This window comes from Heliconius melpomene, chromosome 13 (genome assembly GCF_056956725.1).
Source record: "Heliconius melpomene rosina isolate 202511_hmr_F chromosome 13, ASM5695672v1, whole genome shotgun sequence".
NCBI classification, from domain to species: Eukaryota; Metazoa; Arthropoda; class Insecta; order Lepidoptera; family Nymphalidae; genus Heliconius; species Heliconius melpomene.
This window is the reverse complement of record NC_140401.1, coordinates 1,470,756-1,488,009: the sequence shown is the minus strand read 5'-3', so window position 1 is coordinate 1,488,009 and position 17,254 is coordinate 1,470,756. Positions and strand designations below refer to the sequence as shown.

General features: G+C 30.7%; 1 protein-coding gene across 2 annotated transcripts in view; it reads left to right on the top strand.

The window, feature by feature from the left end:
* LOC146532409 (uncharacterized) overlaps positions 1 to 17,254 on the top strand; it is a 182,635-nt gene that overhangs the window by 127,474 nt on the left and 37,907 nt on the right. For both annotated transcript variants that reach the window (XM_085195788.1, XM_085195787.1), the window contains 2 exons: positions 2,903 to 3,167; positions 5,049 to 5,182. In XM_085195788.1, coding sequence (XP_085051914.1) covers positions 3,095 to 3,167; positions 5,049 to 5,182 — 207 coding nt within the window. In that variant the 5' untranslated portion in view covers positions 2,903 to 3,094. The remainder of the gene's footprint in view (positions 1 to 2,902; positions 3,168 to 5,048; positions 5,183 to 17,254) is intronic.

The window sequence follows — 17,254 nt, the reverse complement described above, 5'->3', positions numbered from 1 at the left end:
GGATTGATTGCCTTGTAAAAGCGTATGTTCATATATTTATTAACGAGTTGATGAATTAGGTAGACATGCACATGGACAACTTAGATTACATCTAAAGTATTCAAAATATCAATACGTCATTTTGTATTGATTGTAAAATCAAATTCCTCTCGAAGAATAGTTTTTTTTATTTCCATAATTTGGCAATGGTACCCTACTTAATAAACAGTACACATGGGTCAAAGTAATTAGTAAGAGGACAACAAGTGCGTGGCTCATTAAAATTATATTTATAATTAAAATGAGATAATAAACTTCTTTTCGCATAATCCCCCAGTAACTCCAGCTTAACACACGTTACTTGTTGCGGACGAGCGTTGCACGCGGCAAGACAACGAGCCCCTCTCCGTAACCACTCAAGTGTTTGATCTATAAGTTCGAGCACTCTCGTCCATTTCGTTTGAAGTGCATCTTCACTCCCTAGCCTTGCCTATAAAATTATATACATAATCCTTAAGTTGTACGTGGTACAATCATATGCTAAAAGCTGAGATTGATAATAAGTTTTATTTAATTTATATTTAGTTCTGCTATTCAGCACGGAATGTTTCTAGCGAAGAACGGAGTGTCTTGACACAAAATTTTACTTATCTGAAAAAATGTGAAACTAAAGCTAAAGCTGCACTTTTCTGCACATGGAATATATATTGCTAAATGTGAGTTACTTATAATCCTTCATATAACCACTAATTAAATAAAATAGACCGACAGTACAAAAAAAAGCGTAAGCTTTAAATAAAATATGATACATGAGCTTACAAATATTTTTTGTTGTTCTATACAATCAAGTTTATTTTCATTCCATTTATAATTATAATAGAAAATAATACATGTAAAAGATTAGAGTTCTAAGATATCATAGAAAAGAAAAAAGTCATCCGACCACCCGTCAACGGCGTGCAACGTGTCCGCGTGACTGGCTGCGGTTGAAGTGTCGTATTGCGGCGCATCTACATCATTAATGCGGCGCTAAACCATGACCGAACTTGATATTTGAAAATTTAAAATAGATTTTAGATAATTAATGATTGTGGGAGATTTACTTTTGATGTACTACGATTTAAAATATGTATGCAATATGACTTGAATGAATGTTTTAAAGTTACTGAATTCAGCTACAGTCAAATATGTTAATATGCAGAATCAATATACAGGCAGAAGAAGGTTATATTTTATAGTCAATTTTTATTTCTCTTTTTGTAGTCTCTTTTTGTATTTCTCTGTTTACTCGTAGTTAATTTAAAAGTATTTTTGTAGAATTCTTTTCTAGTAAAAATATGATGGGTTGAACATATAACCTCTGAAGGCGTGTTTGTTAGAAAACGCCGAATACAAATATAATATAACATCCGCCTTCGCTATTGTTTGAAAAATAAACTATAATAAAACTAAGATATTTGAATACGAAGTTCCAAGAGTAATAAAATTTAAAGTAGGTTATCGAATATCTTGGAATGGGGACCGGTGAGTTCAAAGGCTGGAGGAAATTGAAATTTCAAGCACGGCTGCCGTCAAGTCGAGCAATCTAATAACATTGATATATGAATATGCAATTTAAACATAAGGCACACGTTACAAAATGATCAAGAATTTTTTGAATAACCTTTTAACTTGAAACTCTATTAAAATGAAAGTGTACTCAAAGGAAACAAATATACTTTATGAAAAGTTATTCATAGTGAGCTTCTTATATTGTGTATAGGTTTTAAAGACTAAGAAGTTAATTATTTGTATATTGGTAACAAGGCCAACCTTTGAATTCGGATACTCCACACGCAATATCTTAAAAATTGGGCTTTGCTTGTGTGGAACGAAGTATCTTAGTGCTAGGTTCCCTCTACCTGCCCTACTAATATAGCGTAAATCACTCACTGTCAACAAAATACAATTGAACTGTAATTTATCCACAAATCGCATAATTTTAAAGCGACATGCAAGAAATAGCATTAAAATTGGAACAGAATACATAACTCTATTTCGACTAACAATAAACATAGCAAAGCGCCGGTACGAGTATAATCGTGTTTATGATCGACATTAAGACACTTTTACAGGCTAAATCTAGATTTCTCTCCGACTGGACTTTCTAAGCCAACCTGAATACGCGCGGAAATTATTGTTTAACTGCTTTCAAATTAAATATTCTTGGTAACCATTATTCATGTCACCATTGCAGTAGGTATCAACAAGTCTTGTACTCGTTGCTATTTAAAGTTTGGCAAAAGATGGAGAACGCAGTGTCTTATCACTTAATAGATTAAACTTAGTGTCAATCCGCCCGAGTTCAAGAATATTGAGTATGACGATACAATATACAATTAAAACTATAATGTACATATTCAAGGTTATCAATCTAGGTCAGAATACATAATTTTTGAGCTTATATAAGTTACAGTAGGTCACTGGGCTCATCCCTAGGGCTATTAGGGTTGGGCTTGGCAGTTTTACCTATGTCATTTCAAATGTAAGCATTTCCTATTAATAAATAAGACAAAGCAAACGAATGTGATAGAGTCACATGTGAAGTGAATTTTAGAGAAGATAATTCCTAAAGAAAGGGCAGATAATGCGAGGCACGACTATTATTGTATATATCATTAAAAAAGTTTTTTTTTAGCTTTAGATTTCCCTTTCGTGTTTAGACACTCCTACTTTACATAAAATTTTCGCAGATTTTAACAACGCGCTTTGTCTTGACAGGGTAGGAAAATGAAAATAATATATATATAAATAATTCTTCCGAAAGGGAATCAAACCCACAGCCATCGTGTTTATGGTCAGACGATTTAATACTGCACCACGACGATTTCTGAGCTTGTTAGATATAGAGATCTTATTTACATGTTTTTATTATTTGTTTCAGGTTACCCTCCACCGATTCAAAAATAGTTTTTCAGTCTATACTTATCTTCAATTTCTTTATCTTACGTAATATCAATATGACTTGATAAATTTTCTATCATCCAGTGGTTTAAGTAAAAAGTGTAATTTACATAATTTATAACTCAATATACATTTTTTCGTGATAATTGTGTCAAAAGTGTCAGTGTTCAAAATGGAAGCTTTAGAGAGGAGGGGGAAGCTGGTCGCCATCGGCGCTATACTTTTCATCGTCTTTTGGTCTCAATGTACGTATTCAAATTACATTTTTAATTATTAACATTATTTTAAGAGATATTGAAGTTTTTATTGAGCTGCAAAGTATTTCCAAATCCATCACGTTTGCAGTCAAATGCTATTATTCATAATATTATTATTGTACCAGTACCACGACGACCGTCATATTTTTAAAATAATTTATTTAAATCTAAGCTCTTGTAAATCAAAGCTTATAATACATCATTTTAAATGATACGCAAGCCTTCATAATAGAAGTTTATAGTTCAAACCTTGAACTAACTTATCGCTAATCCCAAAGACGTGGTAAATGTCAACTGAATACATGACCTTGACTGTCTGTGATGTTCGCCCACTGGTTATTGTTATAATAATCTGCTTTTAATAAATACTAGTTGTCGCCCGCGAATTTGCTTGGATTGCTTAGCGTATTATGGAAAATCTCGATTTTTCCTGTAGGTAAGTTCCCTCCTCCCTTTACTCTCCTTAACCTACCCTACATACAGAATAATGTTTTCTTCGAGTAACTCCAGTACGTTCGTTTACGTCTTAATACTAAGACGTCACTTAGCAGCGGTAGAGTTTTATAATGAAATATCTATTTGAAATTACTTATTTTTATATTAAAGAATGTAAAGTGTTATATTATAAGCCTTAATATACAAGAGCTAAAATTTAAATAAATTATTTTAAACAATTTTGGCGACTCATCATTTCTATAATATTTTAATTTTTGTGAAAAAGTACTTCAAAGGTGAAATATAAATTCACCTTTTCACCTAATTTTATTTCAATTTTTATAATAAATTAATTCCGAATTCCAATGAAAATTATAAAATTATTTAAGCGGAAGACTGTTTTTGTTTTTAAATATGATACCCTATAAGACTTATTTTATAATCACCCGGAAAAAAATGTAATCAATGTAGAGAAAAGAGTGTTTTTTTACTTCGCTTTATTCATCGATAACAAAATATAAACAAACGATGAAGTGTATCGGTGTATGGTTATTGTTTGTCACGAACTGCAATGTAAACAGCTTTATTAGATTACCCTGTGATCATATAAATTGCTTATTACATACTCGTAGCGTTCAGCTGTGCGATTATTTATTTAACTTAATATTTATTTTATAAATCAATATATATTTTTTATATTTTTTCTCAAGATTTATTTTACATCTTTCTCTCTTTTTCAAAAAATAAAAAAAATCTTAAATAACATTGAATGTCAACTACGTTTTTAGTATAGCCTTGTTTTTAAAACCTACTATTTTCAAGATAAAGCTATTCTTCATTTGTAATACTGTCGCTTTTAGTTTCAAGAACACTAACGGTTTACTAGGAAAAGGCCAAATGACAAAAAAAACTTTTTTTTACAGTTAGGCTAATTTATATTTTTACAGTCGATTATGTTATTTTTTTTATTAATAATTATCAACCTTTTTGTTATACACAAATGGCTACTTTCTACAAGAATTTAATCCAGAACCTTATATTGATAAGAAAAACTAATTTAGGTACTATAATTTACTATTATAATTTACCTTATACGAGCCACTCATCGCGCAGGGGCACAAACGTGTAAATGTAAACGAGACACGTTGTGGGGTCGATTCCAACTCGAGGAGCTGAAATATTTAATTATTCATTTTTTTTGCTCTGGCAACGAGGCAAAGCGCAGCGTTGAGTTCCGCCACTCAATTTGCATTGCCTCCAAAATTCATTATCTTAAGTCCTGTTAATAGAATATCTTAATACTATGTTCCGCAGTTCCCTCTGCCTACCCTCCATGAAGTGAAGCTGCTATATTATAATTACATATTTTAAAAAATATATTTTCGTAATAACTTAACATTATTTGTACGTGTAATAATGTCATATATTTTGTAGGTAAAGGTGTAGAAGGCAAGAATCACACAAAGATGTCATACGTGTGTCCACCACAATTCCTAAGGCTGGGGCACAGCTGTTATTTCTTCAGTGAAAACAAAGCAACGTGGCAAACTGCACTGTTCTCTTGTAAGGTAGGTAAAAAAAACATTTTTCTCGTCGACTCATAGTACTGACAATTGGATGTAACTAAAAATATAGAAGGACTTATAATAACTTAATTAATGGTTAATTAGTATTAGGCTGTCAAAATTGATTTTATATATTAATCGGTAATAAAAATAACTCAATTCAATTTGAATAATATGTTAAATGATAAATAAAAAAATACTTACAAAAAATATATAAATTAGGATTATATTATTTGAATGAGTTACTGGCCATTATATAGATTAAGTAAAAAGTATTTACATGTAAGATATATTAAAACGAGTTTACAAATTGTTATGTTAAAATAAATTTAAATATTTAACTATTTAATTTTAAAATTATATAAATAAATTATTAAATACTTGTCGAATATAAAACTTTATGCTTCTTGATTTATTTATTACATTACATATTTCTTGAAATTGTGTGCAAATTTAATTAAAAAATTATTCACTAAAATTATTCTTTGCAAAAAAGAACATTTTTTTTCATATAAAACATTCCAAAAAATCTTGTAAGTATTAATTAAAATATTAAATGTATAATATTTAAAACGATATTCATGTTTACTTAATAATAATAACCATATTTTATAGCAAAAAAATTGGTAGTTTGTATTAATAAACATTAACATTTCGACCAACAAAGAATTTTGTATTTTGTAATTATTTCTCTTCGTCCTCTGGAACTGAGCAAGTTCATGGGAATTCTTTCTACGCATTAATGTAATGGTAAACTCAACACTAAAGTAAATTAAAGGATTTTTTCCGTATTTTGAAAAGAGATAGCAGTTCTGCTATAATAATCTATTTCATGTTTACTCACGTTTTTTATCAATAAAAAGTGATATCAATTCGCTTTTTTGACGGGAAAGCATATACATCTCGTATGTCAACATTATACGAAGTGGAAATGAACCCGGAACTATTAAATCTTGAACTTGTCACTACTACACAACCGAGTTTGTAGTACACTTGAACCAAAATTTACATATTTGACCCTAATACAGTAAGCGCTATAAATATTTCGCGTGTTGCGTTACGATGTACAGTCGGATCTATTAATTCGTTTAGTGTAGCTATCAATGTGATTGGGATTTATTGCTGCTGGCCAGTAAGTGCTACGTCCTTAACATTACTGGTGCGCTTGTTTGACACTTGCCTATTACGCCAGCTGTTGATGATTTAAATTGTTTTTAAAATTCGATTGCGAAATTACTCACATATGTGTATTTACTGAGAGATCAAATACTTACTTCCTCGTTTTCCATTTAAATATGTATACAAATATGTAAAGATAAAAGATAAACAAAATAAGAAAAATAGGGAAGCCCCTTACATGGTTTATAGGTCGCTGCAAAAATCTATTACAAATAATATATAATCTATACTAATATAATAAAGCGGAAGAGTTTGTTTGTTTGTTTGTTTGAACGCTAAAATCTCTGGATCTACTGGTCCGATTTACTTTGTTTTTGTTTTGTATGAAAGCTGCATTCTTCAGAAGTGCTATAGGCTATATAACATTACATTACACATATAAACCAATATATTTTAAAGTATTTTCTAATTTGATATGCAATTTATTCTGCCATGTTAATAACAACCGTTGCGTCGCTACGCGACCGACCGCGACATTTTGATATCCATCCTTATGATTATTAGATTGAAATTATAGTTAACTGTATAACATTCTAATAAATAATTAAGATGTCACCGATTCGAAATGACCTAGCCTTCGGGCGGCATAGTATGAGTATGACCGACGCGAAAATACTCTTATAGTTTAAGCAGGCGTAGCCGCGTCCGGGTCCACTAGTATACTAATATAATAAAGCGGAAGAGTTTTTGTTTGTTTCTTTGAACGCTAAGATCTCTGGATCTACTAGATCGATTTACTTTGTTTTTGTTTTGTATGAAAGCTGCATTCTTCAGAAGTGCTATAGGCTATATAATATTACATTACACATATATACTAATAAATTAAAATACTTTCTAATTTGACATGCAATTTATTCTGCAATGTTAATAACAACCGTCGTCGCTACGCGACCGCGTTCGTTACCGCGTCATTTTGATATTCATCCTTATGAAAATAAATATAATAGTCACTTTTAGCATTTCATCTAGATTGAAATTATATTTCTATAGAAATTATATTCTTATATTTCAAGCAGGCGTAGCCGCGTCCGGGTCCGCTAGTAATATATAAAAGTTTAGAAAATCAATTAAACACTACCTTTTATTACTAATAAGTAAAAAAAAGATCAAGTATATTATTTTTTATATGCTGATATAATTATATTTACTTAGAAGTTTTTCTTAACTTTCCTTGCCTACGCTAGTTACTAAAATTATTTGGGAAATCAATAGGATGTTTTTATTGGTCGAAAGCCAAAAAACTAATTTTAATATATGTTCATATTCTATTTAAAAAACTAGTCAAATGTTGCCTTTTTAGAACAGAAAACAGGTAACATAATTAAAATATACACAATTCCAACGATAGGAGGATCTACTCCAGTAGATAAGTGTTTTATTATCGTCGTATGTAAATTATACTATTAATAAATGTCACCAAGAATGCAGTTATCTCATATATGTATATCTAATTATGTATTACTATGTTGTTGAAAATAATAATTAATCCTTTGACGGTTTTCATATATATATGGTAATGCGTTAAACGTAATTTTCTGGTGAGTTGCCCGGTCGATGCAAATATGTGAATAATATCAGTGTAGCTGCCGCTATGAATATAGATTGTGTCGGATTACAGATTCACGCTATAGTAAGTATTAAACTTGACTTACTGATTTACTGGAAAAATATGTTTTTTTAGTTATAGCGGGATAGATAAAGGAAATTTTCGAGATATTACAACACCACGTTTTGCCTTGTTACCAGAGCGAGGAAATAATATGCCATTATTAATTTCCCTGATGGGAATCGAAACGCAACCGCTGCGTTAACAGTTACACGCTTGTGCCACTGCGCCGTGCAACGATAGTTCAGAATTCCAAATAAAAATATTTATACATACTTATATATAAATATTTTTATATGGCTGGAATGTTGATTGACCCAAACTTAAAATACCAAGCTACCAATTTAAATACGCCGAGAATTTGTAACCGTTTTTCTTTTAACTTCTCCAGTTTTATTTATATCCTTTTCATCAATTCTACATAGACGAAGACATACAATACGAGATAAGTCAGCATTTTTTTAAAATAGGTTAAAATAAATAGACCACCGCAGTCGCGCGTGGGCTTACTACGTGTCTACGAATGCGTGCGATCTGCGTTGCTAGCGTGTTTGTTTAATGTCTAACGAATTTATATTTTGATATCTGATTTATGTTATCTGTATTCGTTATTTCTATTATTATCTGTATTTTTTTTTATTTCATACATAAAAAATGTAGATACAATAGGAGGGCTTAACGCTAAAAAAAATCTCTACCAGTCAACCGAAGTCATGTGGGAGAATATGTGCATTGTTTTTTATTTTTTTATATATTTTATGTATTCGGCAAATATACAGATTTAAATATTTTAACAATATTGTTGTTAATTGAATACCTGTGTGCTATAAATTTTTTCTGTCAGATCAGAGAGAGAGAGAAAAGAAACAATGACTTTCTTATTAGGGAGTGTAGGGAAGCACTAAGATTAGATAAATGGGAATTTTTCATCTCATGTCTTAAAATCTTCACAATGTGGAGAGCTACGCCTAGTAAATAATAAAATAAATACAAAACAACATTAAATCTTTAAAAATGATATAAGTAATATCACAAAAGAAGTTTTACACGTGGTCAAAAGAATTCATCCAGTGGCATAGATTAAATAATATGTTTCCAGCCATATGCTACGTTTTGTTATAATATCGTAAATCAATACTGACCTATAAATATAGTAAAGTTAGGACCACTGCATACTAAATTATTCCCTCCTTTATATATAAATTAAATATATGATAAAAATGATAGGTTATAAATAATTATTTAACTTTTAGTGTGGGGAGCAGGCGGTCTTTGGCGCCCAACCCACACACACCTCTTTCTACAGTAATAGAGAAAAGTGGAGAATTGAATATGGCAACAATAACTTTTCTCTGTCTACCCTGCTATATACGGAATAATATTATTCTTTAAATCAGCTTCACGCTGTATCTCGCACACAGCAGGGTAGGTAGAGGGAACCTAGTGTTAAGACACTCCGTTCACAACTTTCTGCCGAATTCTGGAGGCATTGCGTGTTGAGTAGCAGAACTCAACGCCGCGCTTTTGCCTCGACACCAGTGCGAAGAAATGGAAATATAAACGTAAATAAATATTTCACTTCCTCGAGTGGGAATCGAACTCACGACCGTCGCGTTACAGTCACACCCTTGTGCCGCTACGCTACGATGGCCTCAATATTATTCTAATATTAAATATTGTTTAATATTATTCTAACAAATACTTACGTATTATAAATCAGTACCTACGTGGGTGACATGACAAATAATACCGAATTAATAAACCGACGCATTCTAATGATATTGGCTTTCTGCATGCAAAACGATCAGACGAACATACATAACAAGGCACTTGACCTTGTCGACCAGACAAAGGGCGAATATTTAGGAATGCAATTAGACCTAAGATCATATTAAATTATTTAAATTATTAAACTTTTGTAATATGAATCAAATTTTACTTCATGTTTACATTTTATGTTTCATCATCATCATCGACAGCCATCGATCGTCCTCATAGAAATACAGAGACAGGAATTTCCCAATTCTCGCCACCACACTCGATTTTCAGCTCTTCTTCCACTTCCACCAAGTCGCTTCCTGCCAATTATGTTAAAACTTCTTTATATTAACTTTTTGTTCACTAATGCCTGTCAATATTATATAATTTCTTATGTAAATGACATTGTCAAAATGAAAATAAAGATCTTTGATCGAAATGCATGGTAAGGGTTATCCATTATCATAATCTTGTGAATGATAAATAACTTATATACATATTATATGATATATATGCAAATTCTTTCTTTTTCATAAAGAAACAGTATGTACACATCCTTAGGCCCAATATTTCGCGGAACAATATCCATCGCGATGATGCCTGTGATCTCTTCTTTTTATATTTCGATGGGCCTTATTGTATTGTAATGTTGGCTGCGGGCCTTCAAAGCGAGCGAAACATTTATTACATGAATATTTTCATATTAATTCTTTCTTCTGTAATATATCAGTTATTATAATATTTCATTATAGCAAAATATATACCTTATATAAAAATTTAATGAAAGAATGCTTCAAATGTCAAATATGAGTCTGAGTGTAAAAGCTGTACTCGTGGGTATCATTTATTTGCTCGTTCCAGCAGACAAATCACCAATTGATCGAATTTGGAAGAAAAGTGGAAACTGCTCACCCTTCTAAGCTGAAAAAAGGGTGAAGCGTGAATCTGAAATATTATTAACAATGGGCTTTGCTTTTTTTATGTGTTAATTTAAGAACACTAAAATATTTTATCAGCTAGCCAAAGTGCACAATCCGGCCCTCAAAATACGAAACCGCTGTAAGTCTGTGAGACAAATTATACCTATGCAACAAAAACGAATGCTTATTTAACAAATATAAAGAAATTACAACTTTAAAAGTACTTAAATCTCGTTAAATTACTTTTGTAATGTTGTTTTTGTAATGTTAAATTAATTAAATAGCTTTTCATTTGAGGTACACATTTAGTGGCTGAAAGCTACTTTTACCCAAACCCTAATTATCCACAAAACCATGTTCTAATTAAAGTTGTGTTACGATTACGAACTAGTTTATCCCGCACGACCCACAAACTGTAGGAAGAGTCATAAATTTTTATTGATATCCCGAAATTGATGCCAAATGCCTTGGCGATTCCAGGTAATGACGCTATGGCGATCATAGGGTTATCTTATGCCTTGATTTTTTTTTTATCTTCACGCTTGACCACGCAGGGTAGATATAGCAGGGTAGGCAGAGGGATTGAGTATTGAGACACTCAGTTATCCTACGTTCCACCGGTTATTTTTATACTGTATTTTTATTTTCAATTACTATAAAAGATTTCAATATAGGTAAATGAATTTCTATTAGAATAGTTTTAAAATATAGCTGTGATATTTTAGATTAACATAGAGTGAAGCAAATACTTACTCGCATATACACAATAATAACTTTTATAGCATTTTTAACTTATTTAATTATAAAAATTCAAACTTTCTGATGACCCTACAGTTAATTTGCGTCACACCGCCGGTGGTGGTTACGAAAACCGCCGTCACCAGTTCGTCACGGCTATTCGGGTGTCATGTCGTGATCACTGATTGCGACTGTTTACGTCTAACGGAAATATATTATTTCACATTTTTTGTGTTATGCCAAACTTAGGAAAGGGTTTTCCTTTCCTACTTTTTAAGAAAACTTATAAAAATACGTTTTTGAAAAAGATGGAATTTACGTGATGATTGTGGGTTTAAAACCCATTCAAAATTTGTTTTAACATTGTTTTATTGGGTTGAGTTATAATTATTAACTAACTATATAATAAAACGTTAAATTTTTTTATTACATTCTTGTCTAATTCTTTTATTAATTCAATTATAAGAAGATCGAATGAAATATTGTATTACATATATTACTGGTGGAGGAATAAGTCATGGGTTGTCGAGTAATAAAATCGTAGGGCTTAGACTCGTTAGTGTTTTATGGTTAGTAGACCTAATTTTTTTTAATTATTATAATTTTTTTCATCTCATGTTTACGATTCATTAAATATATAGGTAGGTACTCTATAGAGTATTATGTATTTTAATAGTAATTCAAGCCCGCACCTCGTGCAAACCGTCGCAAATCAAGCAACGTCGAAACTTTATACGCTTGTCATAAGTTATTTGTGTTGTTCATATTTCTGTAGATATATTTTTCTATTCTTAGTATGGAATAACACTGTAAACTTTTAAAATTACGTTAGATGTCTCTAAGATAGTATTTTTTTGTAATTACAGTATAATACCTCAGAACCATACATTAAAATACTAATAAATACCTCAATAATAGTGTATTTGTGCATTACGCAAAATACAATTTCGCGGTCTGGTGACTTTTAATGAAACATTGCAATTATATTAATTTAATAACGCGGCTGACTCATATGGATTGCCTAAAATGAAATTCTCATACATTTACAGAGTTGCGTTGGTTTATCCATTAACGACGAAAGTTACAATAGCAATAATTGTTTATTATCATAATATAAAATTTCTAAAACGTTTTGCCTTAATTCATATAAAATTCCATTCCAGAGACTGTTGTCAGAAATAGCTAATAAATGTTACCTTACTCTATTGCTATACATATTTAAAGATATAAATATTTAAATATTAATAGTAATTTTTGCAACTTTATGTTAATGGATATTTCTATTTTCATGCTACTGTAGCGGCTAAATGTTTTACTTGAAATATAGAATATAGTAAAAAGACAAAGCGCGGTGTTGAGTTCCGCTACTCCACACGTAATGTTTCAAACAGTGGGCGGTAAGTGGAGAACGGTGCTTCTTAAAACCAGGTTAATAAAAATTGGAACTTTAATAGTAGGTACTAAGAATAAACTAGTATTAATACATTCGAACTTTAACAGTACTGAGAATTAAATCGAAAGTAAATCGAGTGTCAATTGACAGATGAGACCTGTCACTTATTGACACTTTGTCACGCATCGGATTAAACAGCCACTTAACAGGAAAAAACAACATTTAGCCTACATTCATATGTATGTATATAAAAAGTTTTTATTTATTTTTTGCACGTTAACCATTTATTATAGTGTGTAGGTCAGTGAGAGTGAATTATAGAATAAATTAATCACGGTGTACATTTTATATATATTGTTACATATAAAAAAAATCGTTATGTCATGGCTTCATTCTTTAATAAATTAATTTTTAACAAAAAGAAAAACCGACTTCTAACAACGAACTAAAAAGTGAAAAATAATTTTACAAAGATTTTATAATTTTGAAGTCGGTGTCAAGTAAAACAAACAGGCTTAGTAATTAGATATTGTAGTAAGGTTGTTGAAGCATTAGCTTCACACCGCCAATAACAATACAGTCGAATTGATAACCTCCTTTTCTTACAGAAGTCGGTTAAAAGGATATAGGAGGCGCTCATCAATATACAATTTTTAATATAACAGCCTACTAGCGAAGTTCTGACTTACTATTGATTGTTACTTAATTTTTAAAACAGTCTTATGCTTTTCTCCACATAGAAGGGTAGACGGAAAGGACCTAGTGTGATGTATTGCATGCCGAGTGGTGGAAGTCAACGCCGCGCTTTGTCAAATCCTTATCTATTAAATTAACCACTAATTTATTTTATTCTGTTTACCTTGTTTAAATTAAAAAAAAAACGTAAAATAATAGAGCGAATAATTTCATATAATAAAGTTAAAACATTTAATTATTATGTGTCATCAACGCTGACACAAAACAATTGAACGTTTACTTTAATGTGAGTCATTATGGTGCTAAAATAAAATGGCACAAATATATATGACCTAAATTTGCAGATTAAACATAAAAATAGTCCAAGGTCTAAAGAAAAACCCATTAAGAGGATGTCAAGTCATATTAAAGCGATGGCAATTTAATATTAACCATGACTGTTACAATAGTGTGAAAATTCCATTTTATATATTATTTTATTATATTATACTAGTCATCACCTGCATCTACGTTTACGTGGACTTCAATAACAATTAAAATGTAAAAAGAAAATCCTACTTTTTTTCCGTTCCTGTAGGCATCCTTTTATCCTACAGGAATCCTTTTATTAGTGCTTCTCTACACTCCCTAACCTACCTACAAACTAAATTGCAACTTGCACTGTCTGTCAGTCAGTCACTTAGTAACGGAAATTTTATATATGTATATTATAGATAAGTATATTTATGTTCTTTTTTATAATTAGATAAAAGGATACAGAAGACATAAATTAAGAAGGGCTTAGTAATACAAATCCGTTGACTAAGATCTAACAGATGTTCTAACTTAAAATAAAATAATATAAAAATACGAACAGAAAGTTCTCTCTGCCTAACCTGTTACATAACTTGTAATACATAGTACTACCTACCTACCTGATATACATATTTTTTTCAATATTTCTTTAAATGATGTCATACCAGCGGTAGAGCACAGTTGCAGCAGATCGCTACAATTTGTACGTGCAATGAGTCACACCTGTCGAGTGACACAAATGCAAATCCACAATGTCTATTTGTTTTGTAAATGTAAGAAGCTGTTACCGAACCTATAAATACAAGTGATACAGTACCTACACTGTGACTGTCTCTTTCTAAGAAATATGTTTACTTACAAGTGAACTAATAACTAACATAATACTGTCATACTCAAAAGTGTACGGAAAGTGAAAAAAGAACTGGTCTTAACGGAGATAAGTAAAGTAAAGACCATGCATATTTAAAGTACGCGTCAAACTAAAAAAGTTGAACATAGTAGAGAACTTGAAATATTTAGTACAGAAGTTTGTGAAGCGTTATTTTTAAATTTAAATAGGTAACATTTAAATATATGATTAAATATTTTTTACATATTTAAAAAAAATCAAAGGCCTTAAATTTTTAATGTCATATATATTATGCTAGATAAGATACTTATACTTAAAGAGGACATGAAAACGTAATGAGCGATATAATCAATAATTTAAGTTTTTTCTTATAGGTGAAGGCAGTATTTTAGCTGGATCTCTTTTTAACGTGCATTCTCCTATTGCGTTATATTGTCTTTTTTACCGTACATTCTCCTTTGTGTGTTTTCCATTCAACGTGACACTGGCGAAGTGATTTGTGCTGAATTGGCACGCTCGGAACGCCATAAATAAAGAGCAACAACAATAATCAATAATTTCAGAAGTGTTACCGAAATGATATTTTAAATGATCTTATATACTTAATAACCCTAACATAATGATTTAAACTCTATTAATTAAACAGATATTGTAACAATCTCGTCATCGACATATAGACGTTAAGGACGCTATTGCTTGAACAGATGCTCAAACATAATAAATACACTTGTATCGACAATGAGTATAAAATTACAAAATTTGTACAGTAATATGCTTTATACAAATGTAATTCGATATATTACGTGTAAATTTTATGATCACTGAAAGAAAAAAATATTGTAAAACTATACAATCCTTACGCCGAATCCCGAATAAGCATGGTAGGCAGAGTTTAACCTGGTGTTAAAGCACTCCGTTCCTCAGGCACCGCCCAATTTCCAGGACATTGGGTGGTGGATGGTGGAAGACCTAGCTTTGTCTGGTTACCAAAGCGAACCAATGAAAAAATCACACTTACCGACCCACTCTTACAGTCTTAAAACATACAGTTCAGAGCTTTGCCTCGATAACTTCTATAATAATATTAATAAAAAATGCTATGCAAGCTTATTCATATATTGCAGTTACATGTCTCTCATATAAGATTCATCCAGTCAGTTGTTTATTCCAAGTTCAAGTGGCAATAGTTTAAGGTAATCAAGTTGACGCTGTGACGTCACATGACTGATGGGATCCACTCGCATGAACTAACATGACTTTGAACTATTTACCTACAAACCAAGCTACGCCGAATACTCTTGAACGGTTATTTTAAATTAACATAATAATACGTTTTAATATTTCCATATTTGTTATGTTTAATATGTTTTCGAATAAATTTATTAGTTGCACATTCATGCTTTGTTATATTGTCTTTGATATTCCATTAATTATTTTATTTTTTAATTGTATCATTAATTGATTCTAAAATCACAAAAACGTTGAATGTAATGAATTTATCGAAAATTAATTGGAATGCGCTATTTATTATAATAACTTCAGAGTTTTTCAGGGATTTTCGTTCAAAATATTCTTTATTCATTTAAGCACTACTATGCTACATGAGTAAAAAATATTTAGAGCTTTTTTATGACTGGACAAGACAATTCAAAAGTGTTTGCTAAGTAGCAATTTTTATTTGTAGTAGTGTCAGCCCTACGGGAAGCATTTTCCAAACTATACTATTAATCACGAAATCCACTGCAACGTAAAGAACACATTTATTATAGAAATAGCTCAATTACCATTCTGCACCATAATCTGATGAGACGAACTCGTACGACGTGAGAATTCTCAAGACAACAGGTTTTTATTCTGAACCGATGTAGACGCATCTGCAATGCAAAGTGTTAGTGAGGTTTCCGAGTCTTTTTCAATGTTGAATATATGAAGAATAAAGACTATTTTACAACTAAATATAAAAATATAATTAAGATACAAATAAACGCCATAATAAGTTAAGATAAGCTGTATTAGAAATTGTAATTGTAAATCCCTATCTAATTAATCTTTATTTTCATAATATAGCAGCCTCTAGAAAAGTGAAACGTTAAGTTCTGCACGTTAAGTATTTTAAATAGGTGAACTATTGTTTTTTTAGGTGCTACAATGATGTATTTGCACTTTTTTGACAGGACATACAATCAAACATTGTAAATAGTGTTTTCGAATACATATAATATAATCTTATACAAAAATTGATTATTAAAATTATTTTGTAGTATAAATGGAAAAGTTGAGTGATTCTGTCAGTGATCAAGAGCTGTCAACGCATCAACAAGACGGGCGGGCGGGCTTGATGGGGGCGGTTGAAATGAGATTTTGTATAAAATATAAATTATTGTCTAACTATCGCCGTGAACGTAACAATTACGGTACGATGTTAAATTTTTTAATATATCAAAAGAGATTGAGATTAAATTAATTAGATGTAGTAGTTAATAATACAAGCAAACATTATTTAAATTAACCGTATACATTTGTAGTTTAAAACAACGAGTAACCGCAATTTCTTTTAGAGATTTTTAAAAAGTAAAAAGAAAAAGAATTCTCTTTTCATTCAAAATATTTTTAAATGAAAAAAAAAGTAAAAAAAAAATGT